The 22657-nt window shown below is 41.6% G+C and overlaps 1 protein-coding gene across 5 annotated transcripts in view; it reads left to right on the forward strand.

The window, feature by feature from the left end:
- Positions 1-22657, forward strand: part of MYO9A (myosin IXA) — a 211353-nt gene that overhangs the window by 99277 nt on the left and 89419 nt on the right. For all 5 annotated transcript variants that reach the window (XM_014959797.1, XM_014959799.1, XM_014959798.1 and 2 more), the window contains exons 8-9: positions 1088-1214; positions 8438-8527. In XM_014959797.1, coding sequence (XP_014815283.1) covers positions 1088-1214; positions 8438-8527 — 217 coding nt within the window. The remainder of the gene's footprint in view (positions 1-1087; positions 1215-8437; positions 8528-22657) is intronic.

Below are 22657 nucleotides of genomic sequence, written 5' to 3' on the forward strand. Positions count from 1 at the left end.
GTATCTCAGCCACCAGTTGAAAGCCCTTAACTGTGAGGCATTGTCCTGCCTTCTGCTCCAACAAGAAATTTTAATTTAGCCAAGAATCTTTTTTTCAATAAGCTCATGATTTATCCCTAACTTGTAACAAAATAATTAGGAAATTAAGACTGCTTTTTCTCTGTCCATTCCACACATGTGCATAAGCCCAAGTACATAATTCTAGTGTAAATATGCTATGTTTATATATTATAGCATTTTATTATATATATTATTATATAAATATATATTGTTTTTATATATTTATGTATTATATGAATATGCTATAAGCATGGTTCTTTATCTTTCAAGAGTCAAATTTCAACAACAAGTTTTTTTCTAAAGCCTGTTTGGGGTGCATGAAGGGACTTTAATTGATGGAGTAGAGCATCAGTAAGTGTCAGGACTGAGCAGGGTTGGATGTCACAGCAAATTCACACTTTTGATTTACTGTGTGATAACTTTTCTTGGCGTACAAGTTCTTGTATTTCTCCTAGTGACTTCTGCTTGTCAAAAAATATAGTGGTTTCTTTGCTATGTGCGCAAATTTATTCTGCTTGGCTTTGTAGATCTGTAACATGAACAAGTAACCACCTTCAGCTGAATATAAAAAGGAAGGGCATTTTAAATATTACTATACTTTTATAAGTGATTGTTCATAGCAAAACATGGGGTTTCATGTTTGTGGAAATCATTACAATTGCATGATCAGTATTTAATCTGGGTATCTAGATTACTCAAGGATTTCTTTTTTTCTTATGATATGGGGTACCATTTTCTAACTGTGGTTTTGATGTGTTAAATAATTTTCAAGAAAGCTGTACCAGTGCAAGTTTGATACTTGACTAAGTGACAGTAATTTTCACATGGGGTGAATTGGATGCTTCATTTGAGCACCGCTTTTAAGGAAATATTTGGAGATTTGGGGACATAAACTGCTTCTGATTGAAAATTAAAGGAATGAGTCAAAAATGAAGATGGCACTTAGATGTTTGGGGATGTGGTTGCTTTCTCATTAGCTTTAAGAAAGAACAAGTGACTGAAAATGACTTCTCTCTATTTTCTTTAGAATTTTCTCTCTCTTGTCGGCGATACTACACCTGGGTAACATACGTTACAAAAAGAAGACTTATCGGGATGACTCCATTGATATTTGTAACCCTGAAATACTGCCTATCGTGTCGGATCTGCTGGAGGTGAGCCTTCGCTTCCCATCCTGTCACCTTCACATCTAATGAGCCACCTCTGTTTTATAATAGAATTTATTTTCAGTTCTGCTGAGGGGTAAGTTCTCTTGTGTTACCGTTAATATGGGCTGTTCGTGTTTGGCAGTGAAAAGTTATAAAGATTTTTAATGAGGTTTTTAATGGTAGGGTTGGGGTTTTTCTCTAATCTTCAGGTTTAATTGACTGAAAATACTGTTTCTGCAATTAAAATTTGAAAGATTCCAACCCAGTTCTAGGTGGAATGAAAACCTGCCATTCAAGGCAGTAGTTTCTCAGCTGCCAGCCATCAGCTCCCTCACCAAAATTCCACTGCAGCCCTGATATTTTTTGCAGTATTTGTATAAGAAACTGGAGCAACTGTAGGAACACCAGCCCACTCTCTGCTGGTTCAGGTGGTGGCTGTAGGAGATGCTGGGGGAGCTCGCTGTATTTTGCTGTCTGTTGTTACCCTGCCAGCATCCACAAAGGTTGCATTAGAGATGCTGGAGGGTGTGCCTCATCCCTTTAGTACCCATTTATGGACCTATTACCCATGCATTTGTCTAGTTCTTTTGTGAACATCTTGATGCTATCTGCTTTTTAAGACACTTTACTGAAAGCACTTTGTCCTCTGTGAGTCACCATTTTGCCAGTGTCATGTGGGAAGGCTTTGTGGGTCTCAGCCTGGATGGCTGAGGGCCCAGGGCCATATCCAGTGTAAATTAGTGCAGAAGCACTAAGTAACTTCTTGAGAGAGCTGCTCGGTTAAGCCTGAGCAGGTTATGAAGCTGTGGCATTTCTTGTTCTTGAGAAAAGTCTTCATTTCAGTGAGCCAGCTCATCCTGCGCTTGCCTTACGTGTTCAAGAGCTGAGGTCAAGCCCTCTTGACATGGATCTAGGTTGGCAGAAGCTCTCCTTGCTGTCTCACTTTTCTTGAACCACTCTAAACCTCTTGTAATTCCAAAGGACACTGAAATGTTATATTTGTGGTTGGTTAAAACAATCTTTATCCCTTTGTGCTCACTGGATGGCAGGGAAAGTTAATTTTTGCTAATTTTATGATAGCATCAGAAGATAACTCATTGTCATTTTGGTACGGGTGATTCTCTTCCTATTTCTTCCCTTAAATAATGGTTGTTCTGTCTCACTACCAAAGAACAACCTGGGAATTGGTGCTCACAGGTTTTCATAGCACTTCATTAATGCTTTCAATGTGGGGAGCGGAAAGCTTCGGTAAAATATGGGTATAAGCAGCTGGAATCTCTGCATCATGGCCTTGGAGACTGCAGAAATAAACAGAAGGAAAATAAGAGTTTGGAGAAGAATGTTGTTGATCTTACCCTGTTAAAAATGGCCATAGCGAGAGCGCCAAGTCATTTAAGAATTAATTGTTTTCTACGAAAGCTTTGAGTAAGAGAGTGCCTTAGAGATCTGAAAAAGTTCCAGGCTTTGGGTCTTTGCTCTGGCTTTCTTCTGCAAACAAACTCTTCTGCACCATCTGCCTGCTGGAAGGCAGTGGGTTATTTTTTGCACGTGTAAATGTGAAATGATGCACCCGTTGAGCCCTACAGATCCCACGGTGGCTCAGTGCTGGGTCTGATACCCTGCTCCCTTGCAGAGGGTGTCAACAACATGTAAAAAAAGATAAAATATATATATGTAACTTCACCATTTTGAAAAAGCACTAGAATGTGGTGTAGCTGAGCAAAGTGATACATTTCTGTTCATCTCGGTTAATTCTTTTGCAAGATAAATGACTGTATACAGCATAAAAGGCTCGTTAATTAGATGAGGATGATGCAGATCTGAGGTATACTCTTGCGAAATACATCGCTGGGTCTGGGTAAGTGCTGGTGCTTGACATTAAAGTCTCATTTATATGGTATTTTTGCCATGGAATTGGAGACATTGGTTGCCTCCAAGTGTAAAGTTTCCAATAGACCCACGCCCCAGTCAGCTGAAATAAAGCCACTAATTTGGCTTTATAATCTCATTTTCTGAAGGGACTTGGTTTCTCTTTTTGAAATGCTGAACCTTTGCAGACCTGAACGGATTTCTTTTGTCATTCTTACTCAATTTTGACCAAAAAGGAGGACTGAAGGGTTCAAACAGATCATCACAAAGAGCACCCGTTGTGCTTCATTCATTAGCTACTTAAAACTCTCCAAATTGTGTGGTGAATTCTTCTTAGCCAGAGACCAAAAATATTGGTTGAAACATTTGACACTTTGTATTTTGTCTCATTTGGGTAATTATTTTTATTACTTTTTTTGTCTGTGGTCACTGAACTGTACAGTTTTGCTTTTCACACCATTGTTGCTGAAAATATGAATTGGCTAGGAAAAGTTATTAATTCCCTCTTTAGATCTTGGCATTGTTCTCTAAGACTGAAAAATCATCACAGAATAAAAATAATGTTAGTTGACCAATAGCTTAACTTCTTCTCATACAGCCACTGGGTGCTTGGCAAGGATGGGCCTGAGGGTAGAAAAATGATGCAAGAAACCAGCTCTACTTGCAGACAAAGACTGGGGGGGGTGTTGGGTTTTTTTTCCTTAAATGACTCACTGGATTTGTTCAGTCAAGGATTTGTGATGGAAAAGAGAAGGGAAAAAATCCAACTGGACTTTGTTGGAAGGCTGTGAGAAGCAGGAGCTGAACTGGCCATCTCTGAGAGCAGCCAAGGAGAGGGGCTGCCGAGGTTCTCCTGCGCAGCCAGCACCCACAGGGGTGGTGGCCCTTCAGGAGGAGGAGAAGGACCAACAGCCTGGCTGAAATTATACATTTAGGCAAAGATCAGGTTTAGCTGATCTACATTGGAGCCTCTGAACCTCTAAGGACAACAAGGGGGATTTCCCTGCTGGGGCAGTTAATGCAACAACCCTGAACTCCTTCCCCTCTATAATGAGATTTGCGTCCCTAGAACATGAAGCTAATATGCAGATTTTTTTTAAAAATCTGGGAGGAGATGATGATCTGCGATGGATTTGATTTTTCTTAGATACCGACAACCCCATCCAATATGTTTTTGCTTTATTAAAACATTCAGACCAGCATTTGTTGAAAAAGCAAACTGCAATATAGGATTTTGGCCAGACTCTGCAAATCATTGTTTCGTTTACAGTAACTCTCATTCCCTGATATTTTTTTTTTTTATTTATTTATTTTTCAAGAGTAGACATAGCGTGTGGATTATGTGGAGGCTTTTGGCAGGTTAAGAGTAGACATAGTGTGTGGATTATGTGGAGGCTTTTGGCAGGTTTTTCATGGTCTTTGTTTAAACTTTGCTGAAATATGGTGCTGTAGCGTGATGTGGAGGCTGCCTGATGGATCGAGCAGACGCGGGGGCCTGTGTGAGCGCAGCGGATGTCACCGGTCCTTCACAGAAACCGTGGAGGATTGTGTAAAACTGGGGAAAACTTTTGTGTTTCTGGGGAAAAGCCTGGAAAGTCTCATTTGTGGGCTTATTAACCAAAGCAATCTATTAGAAATGGTTGAGCGTCTGTTCATCTTAAGAGAGACTTTTTTTTTTCCATTAGAAGAGCGGGAATATTTTAATTGTGTACATTTACCAATACTGGAAATTATTTCTGTGGATGGAGCATTGAGCAAGGAAGGCAAGTCCTGTCTTCGCTCAAGGGAGCAGTTTTATATTCAGTTTTTAAGCAGAAGGGACCAGCCTCAGTGCAAATAAAGGTAATAAATAAATAAGTTTTCAAGTGTCCTAAATTAGTTTTGCCAGATCTCTTTTTGCATTGATGATGTAGCTTTTGGAGCTGATGTCTACCTCCATGGGAGATTTATGTGCTCAAGTTCTTTTTCTAGTAAAAATAATTGTCTTCAGCTTCCCAGAGGGATCCCGCAGACGTTGTGCTCTTCGTATGATAAACATCTTGGAAAGTAATTGGGGAGCAAAAGGGAGGAGAGGATTATGAGGCAGCCAGTGCTTGCTTCCAGCCTTCTCTTATGGATCCATTTTCTGGACAAGGTTTTGGGGATCATGGAATGGCTTGGGTTGGAAGAGACCTCCAAAGGTCATCTAGCCCAACCCCCTGCAACGAGCAGGGACATCTTCATCTTCATCAGATGCAAAGCTCCAAGCCAGAATTTGAGTCAGGTAACTTTCTGGTTGTGTGGAAGAAAGTCTGAAGAAAAGCTTCAGATCTTTTTCAAGAAGAACTGATATAAATTTGAATTTATTTTCTGTTACTCCACAGCGGGCAGCTTTTGAACGAGCTCTCAGCATTGTAATCCCTTTCTCAAATGCGGGAGGAGAGACAAAAAGTCATGTTTTCTTGCTCTCGAGTTGGAAATGGTTCGTTTTTCTTCAGCTGCTCTAATGTAATACCCTGGCATTACTGGAGAAGTGATCTCCTCCTGCCTTGGCAGCAGCCCAGCCCTTGTGGGAGCGGCTCCCTGCCTGCTCCCTGCTGTGCTCCCCTCATGTTTATAGCCGCGGCGGCATCGCTGGTCATCCTCTGCTGGCTTTTACAGCTCCACTCATCCAGCCCTCTCAGCGTCAGTTCAACTTGCATGTGGCAGTGAAGTCTTAAATCTGTATTTTGTCCCTGTAATTAAGATATAAACTCCTACGGGCCGTGTAGCTTTTTTAGGAGAGAAGAGAGCAGGACTTGCCCTTTAGCACCAGAAAGCAAAAAAAAAAAATATCCATGAAACATAACAGAAGTGTAACTCCAAGGGCATGAACTAAAGAAATAAATTGTATTTTCCTCTTTGCTAATCTGCTGGGATGGGTTTTGTCTCTGTTTTAGTGTATCACACTTACTGGGGGAGGAAGCATAGGATGTGCACGATGGGGAAACTGCAAGTATCTCCGTGCACCCGGTGTCCTTGGTTATTGGTGCGTGCAGAGTTTATCTTTGGAAAGCTCCTATTGCTCCTCGTTGGCACCAGGAGTCAGCTACCTTCAAGCTGTGACCTTAAATGAAAATTAGGATAATTTGGCTGTACCTGTGGTGTTGGCTCTCAGAGGTGATGAAGCAATCAAGATCAACCTCCACTGGGTGGTAATTGCAGGCAGAGACCTGGGGAGATGCAGGGATTACGTTCCCTTCCTTGCAAAGAGTATTTTTTTGTATGAAAAGATGACTCGGTGTGATCCCTCTGGGTCAGCTCACAGCAGATCTGGAGATGAAGGAGGAGCATCTGCAGGTCTCACCTATCAGGAGAGCAGAGCGAGAAGGAAACCGGGGTGAACATCAGATGGGGATGGCGAGGGATGGTGGGGGTAGTTGTTGAAACCATTTAAAATCCCTGTGTTTGCTGACAAATCTGGGACTTGGAAGCATTTAGGCTGTTTCGGAATATTGCAGTGGACTGTTTTGATTAGTAACCATCTGATACCCCTCTGCCTTGTTGCCTTTGATAATTAAAAAAAGCCAGTGTGCTGGCTGCGGGTTTGCAGCATCCCTCCTTCCTGAGGGATAACGGATGGTGGAAAACCCATGTTTCTTCCAAGCTGTTCCACTGGGGGAGGGCAGCCCACGGCCCTGCACTCACAGGCTGATATGGAAAACCATCCACATTTTGCCATTTAAAAAAAAATATGCCATTTTGCTGAATGTAGAGGAGTAGAAACCAAATGTGAAAACTTGCTGTGGATTTCTAGGTGAACTAGATTATATTTTTTCCCACTTGGTTTTGAAAGGCCAAATGGGATAATAATAACCAATGGCTCTACAGGGTTCCTGGGGACAAATGAAGTGATCCTCAAGGCGTTGACATACAATTTCCAATGACATAGGACTTGCTGGTGGTTGAAGGTCATATACAGGTGATGGTGTTTTCTGCTTTCCACACCACAGCAACAAGTTCTTGTTAGTGGGTGTTGTAGGGAAAGTCACTTATATAGAAATACGCTGGAGTTTATCAGGGAGACTCCTGTGACAGTATTTTTGGTAGAAAGAAGTAGTTTTCTGTATGGAACGACATTGTTATTGCAACAGTTTGTGAGATTTCTTAGGTTCATCTGGCTTGTTTGCATTGCTCTTCATGCTAATTATTGGGTTAAACCACTAAGTCAAAGTACGTAAGCCACTAGGTTTCCCATCATCTGTGTCAAATGGTAAATGGTTTACTGGGGATATGGCCTTGGATGGTTTTACAAAAGTGGATTTGGTGCTTCTAGTCTTCATTAGAGATGTTCTCAACAGCTCTAGTGTCTACATGGAGTCCTTCAGTTAGGACAGGCAGCTTGTATGGGCTTCACTGTGGCTCCTCCAGCAACATCATCTCCATGTCAGTCCATAGCTACTAAGTCCAAGCTCAAAGATTGTCACCTGGACTACCAGCTTCTTTTTTGACACTGAAATTTAGCAAAGAGCAGTCAATGACTCAAAGTATTTAGATCTATATAGATATGTATAAACATATCGCCATCTATTCTGGTAGAGAGGCCACGCTTCTGAATGCTCCAGAGGATATAAAAATAAGAGGGACTGGAATCTGGTTGGAAAGAAAGTTTTTTCCCAACAATCCGTAGTAGGTACCACTTAATTTGTCGGCACCTTTTACCTATTTGCTGAAGTGTCTGTGTTTACACAACTGAGTTTTTTTTTCTGCAAACCGGTTTCTGTTACGGCTGATTAGAGATTGTCACCTGGCTGGGAGCTGGCGTCTTCAGGGACTAAATATCAGGTGTGAACAGCAGAGTAAATATCAGGTGCTTTTCAAAAGGTTTCTTCCTCCTTCTAGTTCCTCCACACCCTGTAAAACACCGAAAAAAAAAACCCACCCCACTTGGATATCTGTTAAACCAATTACGCTATTTTCCTTGTGTGTAGAGTAATTTGTATGATGTCATCTTGACAACACTAGAAAGTTGACTTATTTTGCCAAGAAAAAGCGTGGGAGGGAGGAGCTGCACTGGGAATGAGGGATACTGATGGGAAATTGCTAGAAATGCAGTGACTGAATGCAGAAAATCAGGTTCCCTTGAATACCGTGGTGTCTGATTTCTGATGCTGGATTTATGCGCTGAGTTGTCCCCTCCCAATGTCTACCTCACTCTTAGGCATTCAACATTAACTCTGCAAGGGCTGGCAAAAGTGTTTAAAATGTTTTTTTTAATTTAAACTTAGACATTTTAAATTTATGGAAATGTTGACGTTTATAAATTTTAACTTTTAAAAGCAGTTAGATTTAAAAAAAAAATATTCCTAGAATAATCATTAACGTCAAGATCTTTATTTTAGGTGAAAGAAGAGATGCTGTTTGAGGCCCTGGTTACCAGAAAGACTGTGACAGTCGGAGAGAAGCTGATCTTGCCATACAAACTAGCAGAGGTCTGTACATGATGCTTATAATTGGTTTTCAGTGCTTTGAGATGTACACTCAGCTCTGGCAGAGTTTTTTTCAGTTTTTCTTTATTTACGTAAAAATAATGTGTATGAATCTAGAAAACGATTGACTTTACCTTCTAAGCTGTTCCTGGAAAGCGTGTTTGCACATTATTCTGTGATAGTCTGTTTTAATGCCTTACGGCTGTGTAAGTCTCCTCTGAAGCAGACTGGGGCGTTGCTGAGAGTGTCTTATACAAGTAATAATCTTCGTACATCGTTCCTTAAAATGTAGCACTGATTGATCCCATAGCAGAGTGGTGACCTAAGACCTCCAGGAAATTTTTGGAGGGGTCCTAAGTGCCAACATTAGTCATGGTTCCTGTACGGGTGAAGTTGGAGATCCTCTGGAGAAGCTACCCCTTATCTTCTCTTCAGACCTCTCTCAACCTGGGGCCTCACGTGATGCTTTGGAGCACCCACAATTCCATCAGCTGCTCTCAAATTTGAGTGTAGTCTGCACCGCTGCTAACCATGGGGATGGCACTGCATGAAACGTGTCACTTCTCTGTTATGGTCTGTCTCAGGATTACAATATCAACAAATACCTTTATTTTCTAAATACATGATTTCCAGGAATTTTAAATTCTATTCTGTGGCCAGTAAACAGAAATAACTTTGTTTTTCTTTTATATTCTCTGAAGTATATAAGCACAACACTTGTTTTGGCTGTTTCTGCACCCAGTGTTCTTGTATCCCCCTGCTCTCCCAGTTTAAGAACATTGAGCGTGGCTCCACACCACCCTTGGTCCCTCGGTTCTCCCATGTCATCTGCTTGTATGAGAATTCACAACATCTTTAATAATGTCTCTGAGACAGTCTGTTATGTCACAAATAGATAAGCACGTGATGTGTTGTCATTTGGGTCAGCTGTAGATATTTTGATTCCTCTTTTTTTTTTTTCCAGAGAGAGAAAAAAATAAATCTTTTATCGCCTTTTGAGATTGTATTTAAGCTCAGTAACTGTTACTGAGCTTTAATCCTTAAAACTTAAGTGTTGCCTTTGTGCAAGGCTTGAATCTCCTCTAACAAAGGGCACACAAACGTTCTTCTCACACCTTTGTGAAGGATGTATAATGGATGTGGTATTTTGACATTTTTTCCTGCGTCTTGGGCACAGACTTAAGAAATTGCTAGAACTCTTCTCGCATCTTTGTGATGGATGTATAATGGATGTGGTATTTTGACTTTTTTCCTGCATCTTGGGCACAGACTTAAGAAATTGCTAGAAAAGTTTAAAATGTCACTATAACCACCCTCTGGTGCAGGTTACTTCCCAGCAGCTGTGATGACAGAGCAACGTGCGCCAATGCACCTTCAGCCACTGGCTGCAAAATGTGGCAGGTTGGATTAAGCTGTTTCTTGTAATATTTTAACTTGGGCTACTGGGTTTTGTACTGAAACAGCTGAAAACAGTCTTATCTAGGTCCTGGATAAGCATCTCAACAGATATCCTGTTGAGATCCAAGAGCCCCTCTTGCAATCTAAGATGGCCAAGCGTGAATTTCTCAAGTGCTTTCTGAAAGGTTTTTGGCAATGTCTCTGCTCATGAATCTCATAAAGGTTTGTCACCAACTTCTGGTATGAGAATGAAAGATCAGGGTGTGGTGATTGCGGTGTCTGTGGGGGGAAGACAAAGCAGCACAAGGCTCTGGTGGGAAAGGTTGATGTAATCTCCACGACATAATCATTTTGTAAGAACCCGTGAATTGTGTTAAGAAAAGATAGGCACCACCCCTGCTTCTTATTCACACACGCAATCATTTTGTAAGAAGCTGTGAATTGTGTTAAGAAAAGATAGGCACCACCCCTGCTTCTTATTCACTCTCCTTACAACATCAGCATCATGACCACCACATTTGATCCAACAGTGACCTCTCTCAGGTTCTCTACTGACTTGCTCATCCTTGACACACCAGAGCAGAATTTCAGATGCTGTAACTGGAACCTCAGCATAATAAGAGGTCTTCTACTGGTCTTCCTCTGGCTGGGGAAGTGGGAGAGGTGGCTTAGATTCAGATTCATATGAATCACGAAGGAAGAGTAGGATTCATTTGACATTTTGGGACTTGACAAAGAATACCAACGTCTGATAATCACACTCATGACTGATTGGACTGTTGGGAACAATCGGGCTGGTTGTGCTTCTTGTGAGTTTTACAAAAGAGCATTATAGTTGGCTCAAATGGATGGAGTGATTGGGGTTTTGAGGATTTTCAGGCATGATTGTCCCACCATGACTCCTGTAACTCACAGCCTTTCCTGATAAAGCCATGATGTATGTAGCAGCCATTTGATTTTCCAGATGCTAAAATGCTTGAGGTTTTTTGCATCGCTTGTTGATACGCTGAAAGGTTCAGTGGAATTTGTCTGGAAAAGACTGTGCTGCAGTGACTCTCAAAAAAAGATTGTAAAAATGTCATTTTGGCATCTGCTTGCTTTTTTACACCATCAAGAAGAGCAGCTTGGATCTACCAAGTGCCTTCCAAGGCTTTGAACGGTTTGCACAGTGCAGCAGTTATTAAAAGAAGAGCGCAGTTTTATATGGGCAGCCTGCACAGTGCAGCAGTTATTAAAAGAAGAGCAAAGACTTGGCAAAAGAAGGAATTCTAAGAAATTTTATTTGGTTCTGAAACCTGTTGTCTAAACTGTGAGTGGAAATAGTAAGTTATTGGGCTCTGTGGGTGAAATGGGAGTAAGTGGCATTGGGCTTCTTCCTCCAGCATCACTGATGAGATGGCACAGGGTAACGGGAGAGTTTGCTGTTGAGGAGATTGTGTGTCTCCTGGTGGAGCCACTGGCTCCATAGATGGAGCATGTATGGACCTGGCTTTCTTGGTTGTTTCTCCCTCTTTATGAATTTTGGGTTATTAACAAGGAGTTAGATGTATGGAGCTTTAATTTGAAATAAGCATTCTTATGTAAAAAGCCTCAAGATCTTAAAGTCTGGATGGGTTCTTGAGCTTTGATGAGGTTCCTACGTGCATCTACTCCATCCTACAGAGACACATATCTATGGAGTGCAGGTGGTTGGACTTGCCCGTAGGGCTTCAGGCTTTGCTTCACTCTGCACAGGAACTGACATTTGCTGGTCCCTTTCATCAAGCAGTGTTGGAATACGTGGGGATGACAACTTGAGCCACTGGCTCCATAGATGGAGCATGTATGGACCTGGCTTTCTTGGTTGTTTCTCCCTCTTTATGAATTTTGGGTTATTAACAAGGAGTTAGATGTATGGAGCTTTAATTTGAAATAAGCATTCTTATGTAAAAAGCCTCAAGATCTTAAAGTCTGGATGGGTTCTTGAGCTTTGATGAGGTTCCTACGTGCATCTACTCCATCCTACAGAGACACATATCTATGGAGTGCAGGTGGTTGGACTTGCCCGTAGGGCTTCAGGCTTTGCTTCACTCTGCACAGGAACTGACATTTGCTGGTCCCTTTCATCAAGCAGTGTTGGAATACGTGGGGATGACAACTTGACATGGAAATGCTTTCCATGAAATGGCTAATGCTCTGACATCTGTAACCTCAGGCTCCTGCCGTGACAATTGTCACCTTGAATGGGCAGAGGAGATGCAGGTGACCTGGTGTGATCCTTGCCTTTGGAGGTTTGGAAGCGTCAGAGCTGAGATTGGACTTCATTTTACCAAGTTGAGCCTTTTCTCTTCCATTTTCCTGAGCTGCAGCCCCACAAGCGCATGGAGAGGATGCCTTTGTTGGATTTGCAGTGATGCCACATTCCTCCCTGTCTGCATGTTTTCTGGCTGCGTTGTTATTGTACGCTGATTAGAAACACTGTCCTGGGCTTTGGGGCTTTTTTTTTTTTTTTTTTTTTTTGCTTTTTTTTTTTTTTTTTTTTTTAACTTTGGTTTTGGCACTTGGGATGCTCTGGGGGTTTTTTTTATTTTTTTTGGTTTGGGGGGGTTTTGGGGGTTTAGAAACACTTTCCTGGGTTTTGGGGTTTTTTTTTTTTTTTTTTTGCCTTTTTTATTTATTTTTTTTTCAAACTATGGTTTGAGCACTTGGCAGCTCCTCGTGTGAAACCTTCATGACAGCTGTAAAGCTGTATCAGGCTCTCTTCCTGCGTTTGTTCTGTTCGTCTTTGCAGTAATTTCTGTGAAACTAGATATTTAATTACAGCACATTTTGATGCTTGGGTAAAAGATATTACAAAATGTCCTTGAATAGTATTTGTTGGGACAACTTGCAGCCAGACCTCCCAGCAGCCTGAACTTGTGGTGTTGAAGATGACAGCTGCAATTAGCAACCATCTCCTCTGCATTTATTCATATTTTACTCCTTTACTTACAACTTCTCTTGTGGGCTTTGCCCCCATGGGGTTGTGTTGGGCTTTGGCCCCACGAGCTACGTGCCATTTTTACGCTTAGCAGAAATGTTGGCTTTGTCAATTCTGTTTCTTTTAATAAGTCAAGGCTTTTTTGAGTTTTGCCTGCATACAGCTGTTCTGCTGGATGACCTTGGAGGTCATCTAACCTAAATCAGGTTAATGGGTTTAATTGAAATTCAGCAAGAAGGTAGGACTCCAAGAAAGTAAAAGCACTGCCTCCTGGGTACTAGCAGTTGCCAGTGCTGTTGTCTTCAGTTGAGCAAGTTCTTCCAACCACATAGAGATTTTGTTCTACTCTGGTTTTTTGCAGGAGGATACAAAATGTGTGTGACAGCAACACATGCTTGAGCTCCCATTTCTAACTGTGGTCTGTTCTTTCTTGGTTCGTAGTCAGTGCCTGTCCTCAGGGTATTACAAGGATTCTGGAACAAGCTGTGGGTCTTCAGGAAGACCCTGCAAAGCGTAATGTGCCATCAGGTTTTTCCTGATCATTCGGTAAAGGGAGGTGTATCATTAAAAGGTTGTGTCTGACCTTGGTATTAACATCTGGGTACAGCCCTGTGTCGCTGGAGCTACTGGTATTTCTGAAATTAAGGAGATGCAGTGAGGGAGAGACCTGGTTTTGAAGGTAAAAATCAACACTGCTTTGGAGTTGGGACCCCCTTCTTGCAGTGGTACTGATGCCAAACGTGGGCTTGTTTGTAGACCCCGTGTGTCTGTGGCCCTGTGGGGAGAGCTGCCCGTCCGCTCTCCCTCTGCATCTCCAAGCCCTTCTCGAAATTTAAATGAGCAAGGACACCACATCCATAAATAATGCTTATATTTTCCTCTGGCAGCTGCCTCTTATCTTCAGAGCCACGCTGGCTTGTCTGCCGCAGAGCTGCCTGCTAGAACCATTCATTTTTCCTTTTATAGTAGCTGGATGGTATTTTAATGCGGTGTTTGAAATGACTGCGTAATTTGGTCGAGCGCTAAGGTTTAGAAGCTTTATGCTGGAGATAAACTTAGAAAAAAAGGCTGCATGGACATGAAAGCCTGCAGTTGTGTTGCGAGGTCTTGGGTCGTGGTCCAAAACAGCTGCTAATGTCTTTATCGGGAGCAAGATGGTGAATTAATAGAGCAGCAGTTAATGGATTTCCAGAGAAATCACAGTGTATCCGTGCAGGGTGAAGGCAGGATTTGGTAACAGAGAGCTGGCCAAGTCCACTTCATTCAGGTGTCACGTTCAGTCCACAATTCAGGTATCCAAAAGAAAAAAAACCAAAAAACCAAACCCAGACATGCTGAATATTAAGCGGTTTGACTGATGTTTGGTAGGAAACGTGCAGCCCATGCAGGAGCAGAGCGCTTTAATCAAATCTTTGTGGAGAACTTGGGGTTTGTTAAAAATCTTTCTCTTGTTCCTGCCTGTAATCTGAGCATCATCTGAGGCTTAATCCGTGCAAGGAGCTGCCCTTCTGGGCCATGTCTGTCTGCCTGCTTCTATCTAAATAATTCAAATAATTCAGGGTTTTTTTCCACCTACTACTGCAAGGCTCCAGGGTTATTAGTTTATGCCTTGACTAATGCAGTCATACACCTCTCTCAGATCCATTCCACATCTTGGCTCCTGGTTCTCCCAATTTCCATTGTGCCGGAGATGAACCCCGTGTCTGAGCTCCTCATCCATCCCCACTTTGTTTCCATCCTGTTTGTTCTGCTTATCAGGCTGGGTTCTGTCACCTGCATCTCTGTTTTTCACCAGTCTCTGCATTTTTTCCATGTTCTTCATCAGATGAGGAAAAACTGGTTATCCAAGTAAATACATCTGTTAGTGAATTCTTTTTTTTCCGTCCCTCCAGAAAACAGATTTTTTTTCCATGATGCTTTCAATTAATTTAGTTCTGTTGGTACTTCTTAAGCTAATGACTTCGCAAAAAAGACTTAGTTTTAACAGATCTTTATAATTTTCAGCCATTTGTGACCAAGGACGTTTTATCCCTAAAGGTTAGTTAATGAATTAATTCACACTTTCAGACGAAGTCTGTTGTGAAATTGCCCAACAGAAGGGAAATAAAAGATGTGAGACAACTTCTTGGGCAACAAGTGACCCGATTCTTCTCTTCCTTTAATTTTGAAAAGCTGTTAGGAGCTGGTTGTTTGATGTGATGAGTGTCACCATAAATATGTCTTGTATTTAACTTCATGGATATTCATAATTGTAAGTGGAAAATGGCTGTCTTAAAAACCAGAGGAACTGAAGGGGACTGAGTTGTCTGTCCAGGGAGGTCCCTGCAAGCAGATGTTGTAGAGCACAAAAAATAAGAGCAGGTTCATTCCTGTCCCTATGACACTCTTCTATATTTTGATTGTAAGACCTGGGATGCAAACATATATTTTTTTAATCCCTCTGCACTGCCCTGAGTGTCCCTGGTTCTTGAGGCCTGCTTAAACTGTATGTAATGCCAAGATATTTTGAAAATTTTTATTTGCAAGCTTTTATGGGATATAAAGTGCCATCGTATCTTTGCTTAAATGGCTGTATGCTGTTTAGCAAACCAGTGTTACATGGAGGTGGTTACATGGCCGTGGAAGGCCACCATCCAACTTTTCCGTAGTGGTGAGCACAGCACCCAAATTACAATTGAATCTGTGAAATGCTTTTTATTCTGCAAAAAGATGTGCAGCTCTAGGTCTATGTGGAGCCAGCTAATGATTAGTTCGTCATCCCTGGGTCAGTGCTGACTCAATTAGCTGACCTAGAGAAGGTCTTAGAGTTGAAGGAGAGTTGCCTTTGTATATATTCAGTAAAAGTCTAATAAGGAGCAGTGTTGGGCTGTGTGGAGAAAGGGGGAGAGAAGGGAACCTTTGCCCAGGAGTGGTGGGGTGGGCACATCTCTCCTTTCTGGTGGCAAAAAAACGTAGATTTGGGTTTTTTTTCATGTCATAATATGTCACTTCACCCTTGCCTTTTTTTACCTGGGATTAATTTCTTGTTGGTGAGTAGAAGACACTCAACATCTTGGTGAATAACCATCACAAGATGGTGATTTCGGACGATAAACTGCACCGTGTTAGTGGCTTAAGCTTGGGGAGAACATTTAATTTTCAGCATGGTAACAGTTAATTGGCAGAAACACGAGATAGAGAAGCCTTGTGGGGCAGATCTTAATGAGGGGAAAAAGTATTTCATTACAGCAAAGAGCAGAGTGATGTTTCATTAGCTGACATGCTAGTGGTGGTACTGCCTAATGCCTTTTTCAGGCCATTATAAAGAGAAAAGGAATGGAGTTCCAGGGCCAAATGGCGTAACATTACCTAAGATGTTAAAAAAAAATAACACAACAAAAACCCAAAGGAAAAGATCATAGTTGTATCTAATCATGAACATTTAACTGACTGAAAATATTAGAGGAGAAAAAAGTGGGAAGCAGACAAAATAATTAATAGTGTGAAGAAAGTGGAATGAAAATTCTCGGTCCTGAAGTGTGAGGATGGGGACACTTAATGGAATAGAAAGTAGCAAAACTGCTGGAAGCACCTACTTATGCCAAACCCCATTAGCTTGGGAGACTCATCGTCACCACAGGTTATTAGCGTCAGGAGCTTAGCAGGATTCCTTTGAAGTCCTGGGACGTTGATGAGTGTGTTCAGAATTAACAGAAAAATATTAATAGAGTAAAAGTGAAACCCCACAAAGCTTTTAAGAGCCAAGCAAGCGTCTCTGCTTCGGGACACGAGGGCAACCTGTCAGTGTAGAACTTCAAAAGAAGCTTTTTCGTGGCGTGAGGTTTCTCATTTTTTCCCTTCAAAATTAAAAAACCAGCTGTGCTCAGTGACAGAATATGGGTTGGATGAAGTTAGTGGTTCTATAGGACTGTGTCCCGTATGGATTTCTTCATGGGATGCAACATCCTTCCATTGTTAGGAAGACAGAGTCCATCAACGTTGGGTTTTTTGGTTTGTTTGGTTTTTTTTAAACCTGTTTCAATGATTTTTCACATGATGACATAATTATATGCCCTAACATTTCCATGAAGCAGTGCGTGGTCTGGCTGAATGGAGCTCATGTCTACAAGCATCTTCCAAACCTGCAGAACTTCATGGTTGACAACGTACATCTGAACATCCTGGGAACCTATGTTATGGTTACTCTTCTCCTCTGCACCACCGTGGAAATGCTTGTGTGGTAGCTGTGTTCATACTATTTATGTGGCACTAATGTCTGGGGGAAAAAAATAAAAAAGGAAGATTCTCAGATGCCGAGATTTCTGAACAGAATCCAAAGTAAGGACTTTAAGAAGGGAAAACGCTGATTTTCCATGCACTGCTCTGCCTTTAAATCAACCTCCCCTCTCCAACTGCCCTTTCTGTCATCAAATCCATTCTTGACTCTTTAAAAGCTTCATTTAATTACGTCTGATTACGGAAAAGATGCTTTAATTTCGCGCCTCTTATTACTTAAATTTAGGCTAAATTCATATGAAACGTTTTATAAGAATGGAAACGAACCATTCCTGGGCTAGGAAGTCAGCTCTTCCCACGCAGGGTGTAATTTTGGTACAGTTGCTTGGGATATGGGATTTTTCTATATAATCTTGGTCTGAATAAATTTAGATCATTTTCTTCTCAGCCTAAGGCTGTTTATCAAGGCTTGACGTAGGAGGAGGACTAGGGGCTCCGTGGCTGGACAGGGTCTGTTGGACAGACTTTGCCTCCACAGCTGTAGCAGCCAAGGTGTGACAAGAAATCATTTCTCTTTGAGGAACCTTGCCAAAAATAATCATAAAAATGAGCCTGTAGTGAAGATGATGATACACTGGCAGAACAAGTTTTTCTACGATAGTGTCTTCTGCTTGGGAAGGGCCAACACACCGGTGGGGTTTGGGTTATGGAAAGCTCAAGTGCTGGTTTTGGTGATGCATTGGGCTTCGTGGTAGGGATGCTGGTACTTTGTGCCCGTGAAGCACGTTTCCCTAAACGTAGCCTGCAGGTTCCTTCTCGGGTCAGATGGGTCACGCATCTACTTCTTGTGCCACTAAATTACCTATTAATTTATTTCTGTGCCAGTTTCACTGTGAAAACATGGTCTGAATGAGATTTCACTTCATGCTTTTGGTAGACTCCGGATGAATGTAGGTAGAGGAAAACACTTTTTCATTTGAAAAAAAGTGTTTGAAACCTTTGCATACCCTTCAGATTTGGCTGCCTGGTGACTCTCTTTCTGCAGCTCTTCCTGGTGGGCTCATGATTGCTCGGTGCGAGCACCTCTCAGTAGGGGTGCTCCATGCCATCCTTTCCTCCACGGGGATAAGCAAGAACTGTGGACTTGTCTTCTGGAAGTGTTTTATTTTGGGAAAGACAAGATTCTTTTTGTTTTGTTTTTTGTTTCTTTTGATTTGTTACAGATGACATTTTCTAACCACACTGTCCAAATCAGAAAGCTGAAGGCTATGACTGAAGTCTTTTTAGGAAAATGGCACTTGTAACCGCATGACTCCACAGCAGAGACGTTGAGAAAATCGCTAACAAGATTTTTCTTGCTTTAATTTGGTTTTGACTGTAACATGGCTGCTTTTTGCTGAAAGGCGTGACCACAGCATATTACAGATATTCAGCTACCGTATGACAACATTACAGACAGGGACTTGCAAAACATCTCTAAAAATAAATAGCAGGGAGGCTCTACCCTGTGATGGGGATGATGGGTCTCTCATCTGTCCTCTTCTAAGTCCTGCCCGCCACCAGCTGAGATACAATAGTTGGGTCCTCTGACACCCACTGAAGACATTGTTCTTGTTTCAGATTTTCCACTTCATTTTCCCTATTAAATTCCACCTTAACGCTGGGAGGATGATTAAGGAGGGGGGAAGGCTTCAGGAACGCGGTGGCAATTCCTGTGTTATTCCTCGGGAGTCGCGTTAGCACAGGAACAGCATGAGAACATATGAGACATGGAGTGGCATTAGGATGAACACATTAACCCATGGTGAAAGAGTGCAATGACATTAACAATGTTCTTTATCATAATTTTTAAAAACAATTATTATTAGTGGTTTCTTATTTCCTAGAACAGCAGGTAAGCTAATAGCTCTGAAGGACTTTCTTGTCAACCTGATGATATATGGCTGCAGGAAGATTGTCTCACTGGATAAACCCATTGATTTGACTTCTCCTGTTGTGGTTGGGGTTCTTTGGGAAGAGTGTCAGCATGGTTTGGGAGAGCCCCTAAAGATACCTCTGAATAATACAGACTGGCAGGTTGGAGATGGAACTTTGTCCAAGGAAAGGTGCTCCTGAAGGTTCTGGATACTACAGACAGGAGAGCACAAAAAGCATTAAAAAAAAAGATGCTTGATGTGTAAAGACAAAAATTAGTACCCAAAACCCCTTCTGAATCTGAAAACTTTATGACTGGTTTAGTGGAAAAGATTCTTCAGCGCCTTCTTATTCCAGTGTTGTATCAGAGAACGATTGGGTATTGTATGGTAATAACATTCCAGTCTATTTTTTCTCATTGCAAAATCCACCCATAAGTTCTGGAAAACTTCATTGACACTTGCATCTCCTGGATCAAATCCATTGGCAGGACCCCCTGCTGCCTCCTGGCTCCAGGGTGAGAGGAGAAGGTTTCTGCTGAGCTGTGGTGACCAGCCTTGGGGGGCAGGAGCCAGCAGTTGTGCTAAGTGCAAGACTTAGCAGGGCTTTTTTGGGGTATATTTTTTGCAGGTACATTCATAGAAATAAAACATAAAAATGAGAAAATTAGCCTTTGCAGGAATGTTTATAGCACTTCGAAATTCACTTTTCCTTTATTTTTTTTTTTTGTAATTAGACTCCTCTTGCATTTTTCGTTCCTCTTCTTCCAGTGATGCTTTTAAAGATACTTTTCCTCCTCCTTAATCAAACGTAAAAATCATAAAAAACCCCTTTTGCAGGCTGGAGTCAGCATGATGCCTTAATGATTCAAGTTCTCTTAGGAAAAGCAAACACGAGAATGACAGAATTTTAATATGATGCTAAGATAAAATACGAGTATGGAAAATTACATCATACTTTTTCAGCCCCAGTATGATATAATACTCCTTGATGCCAAGATAGGGATTAAGCTAGAGTCTGATATCCTGCACGAGTACTTTCCTCTGGGTGTAAAGCCTCTGTTAAAAAAAAAAGAAAAAAAAAGAGCAAAGCTAAGCCTGCCTGTCTCTGCCTGTGTCCCGTGACCCCAAGGGGAACCACAAAAGCTGCTTAATCTGTCTCCTGCCGCAGGACAGGGCTGTGAATGCAAACCAGACGCGCCGTGTGTTCGGTCAGAAATAGAAAGCCAGCGGAGCAGCAGGAAACCATCATCCTCCCCGTGCACACACGTGTGACTTGGGACCCTACTGAAAGAGGGAGATGGGAGATAAGAGTGAGACACGAAAACCTGCCTTTGCACAAAAAGCAGGATTTTTTTTTTTATCTATTTATTTCAACTCCAGAAATGTTCTCCCCACTTTGTTGGTGAGCTGCAGAGAGGGAGTGATGCGGCGGCAGGTTTTGTATGCGGTGCTACTATACTTCATCACCATCCTCCTCGTTTTCTGCTCCTTCCCTAATTTAGCTTTGCTTCCCACCTACGTGTCTCTCCCTTCTTCAGATGTTACTCCAGCTCAGCTCAGGAGTGACAGACCCAAAAGCCACCCTTCAGCAGTTGTTCTCCTGACAGTCCAACTGCGAACCCAAGCTGAAGCCACCTTACATATGGGCTTTTTCAGCCCCCATGGAACAGTAACAGTGTCAGAGAGAAAAATTTGGATTTTAATAGTATTTTAGTACATGTGATAGCTCCTTCTCTTACAGTGGCACTCTTACAAGTAGCTGGCACCCCAAAGCCATATTCAAATAAAAGTGTATATTGAGTCTGTTTTATTTAATCATGTATTTCATAATTGCTGCAGAGATCATCACCACCAAGATACCTACGTGTGCTGTTTTCCACTGGCTGCATGTCCAAGATGTACTGAGAACAGAGGATTGGCTTCAGTTCCTGTTCATTAGACCCCTTTATGAGATACAAATCGAGTGTGCTAGCAGAGCTTGAATTGCTCTTGATTTTGTTTATTCTAATCTCCACTAAGTCCTATACCTAGTAGCGGTCTAGCTCTTCACACTGCCTAAGCATTGCTAATATTTATTTCTTTTTAAAAGAAAAGTGTGGCTTTTTTTTAAGAATAGAGACTGATTTATTTCATCATTTACCCATGCACGCAGCGTAATCTTGTTGAATAGATACTTTGAGACAAATAAGACAACAAATACACTTTTTCCCTGATATCTTCCTGTACTTGAAAATTATATATATCACTCAAACCCGCAGAAGTGATTGAAGGAGGAAGGCGTCATGTTATGTAAATACCATGGGCAAAATTCAGTAGGTATGTGTTTTTTCCTCTGAGTCATCTTGGAATAGGACATTTGCATTATAGTAAGTACAAATGTAATTATGAAGCCAAATTTCACCTTAGAGAATAGATGGGGGGAAAAATGCAAATGGCTGATAAGGATTTTAAAACCGACATCAAATGATAACAAAAATCAAATCCTGTGTACGATAAGAGCTCACTAAATAATTTTTTGGGTTGGATATCGACAGGTTCCTGGGATTTAGTGCCAAGTCCTTGTAAGCAGAAATGCCAGTTGGTTCATTGGGTAACGCACTGGAAATTGATTCCACACATTTAAAGAAAAAACAAACAAACAGAGCCCCGATAGAGCCACTAAAACTATGTATACAAATTTGATTTTTGGAGGGATTTCCTGAAGAGGAAGAGTCCTAGTGCTCTAGTGCTCTTTTTTTTTTTTTTTTTTTTTTTCCCCTGAATATTTCATTGGAAGCACCTTTCATCCTTGTATAGAAATTATAGGAAGTCTATCAAAGGCCCTGAGGGAGAAGGGGATATTTCCTTTCTTCCTGTGTTCATATCTTATTTCCTGAAGAGAAGAGGAATCTCCGTTTCTGTTACACACAAGCAGAAAAATGTATTTTGTGGTGTCTGGCTTTACTTAAAGAACTTAACTCCTGTCTTTGTGTTTTACATCAAGTCTTGCAAACTTTGCACTCGGAAAGAAATGTTTCTTGCCATCCTGCAATTACTGTTAATTGTTTTTTGTAAGTATTTGTTGATATGGGTCTGAAGGGAGAGCACACGTTGCTTGTTTTCTTCCTAGAGGGCAGGAAACACCCGCAGACCTGGGTGTTCATGTACGTGTTACGGAAGAGCTGTTGGGACAGCAGGAGAGGAAAAATCCATAGGGTGGTTTCTACGGCTGCGTCGAGAGCATTCCTATTTTAACGTAGACATTTTCGGAGACTGTTGCAAATTCTTACTGGGAAGTTTGCAAGGAGAGTTGCTTGTGAAGAGATATTTCGGATGGGAGTTTTGCATTTGTAAAATGGGGGAACACAGCAGGAGCAAATCCCGTTGGTAACGTTGATCACGAGATAAACACGTGTGCAGTCTGTAGGGGAAACACTAAAGAACTGAAGAAAGAAAGGACCGTGACCAACAAGGCAACAAGTCGTTTTCTAGGCTGACAACAAGGCGGCGAGTCACCATTGTCTTCTCCCAGGTCTTCTCTTCTAGATCCAATGAATTTTCCAGAGTTGTGCCTGAGAAATGGCATTTAAACGTCCCATTTTCAAGCACTTTATAGCTTCTAGAAATTCTGGAGCGGGTGCATTGACCTCACTCCCAGGGCTACAT

This window comes from Calidris pugnax, unplaced genomic scaffold (genome assembly GCF_001431845.1).
Source record: "Calidris pugnax isolate Ruff unplaced genomic scaffold, ASM143184v1 scaffold491, whole genome shotgun sequence".
Classification (NCBI taxonomy): Eukaryota; Metazoa; Chordata; class Aves; order Charadriiformes; family Scolopacidae; genus Calidris; species Calidris pugnax.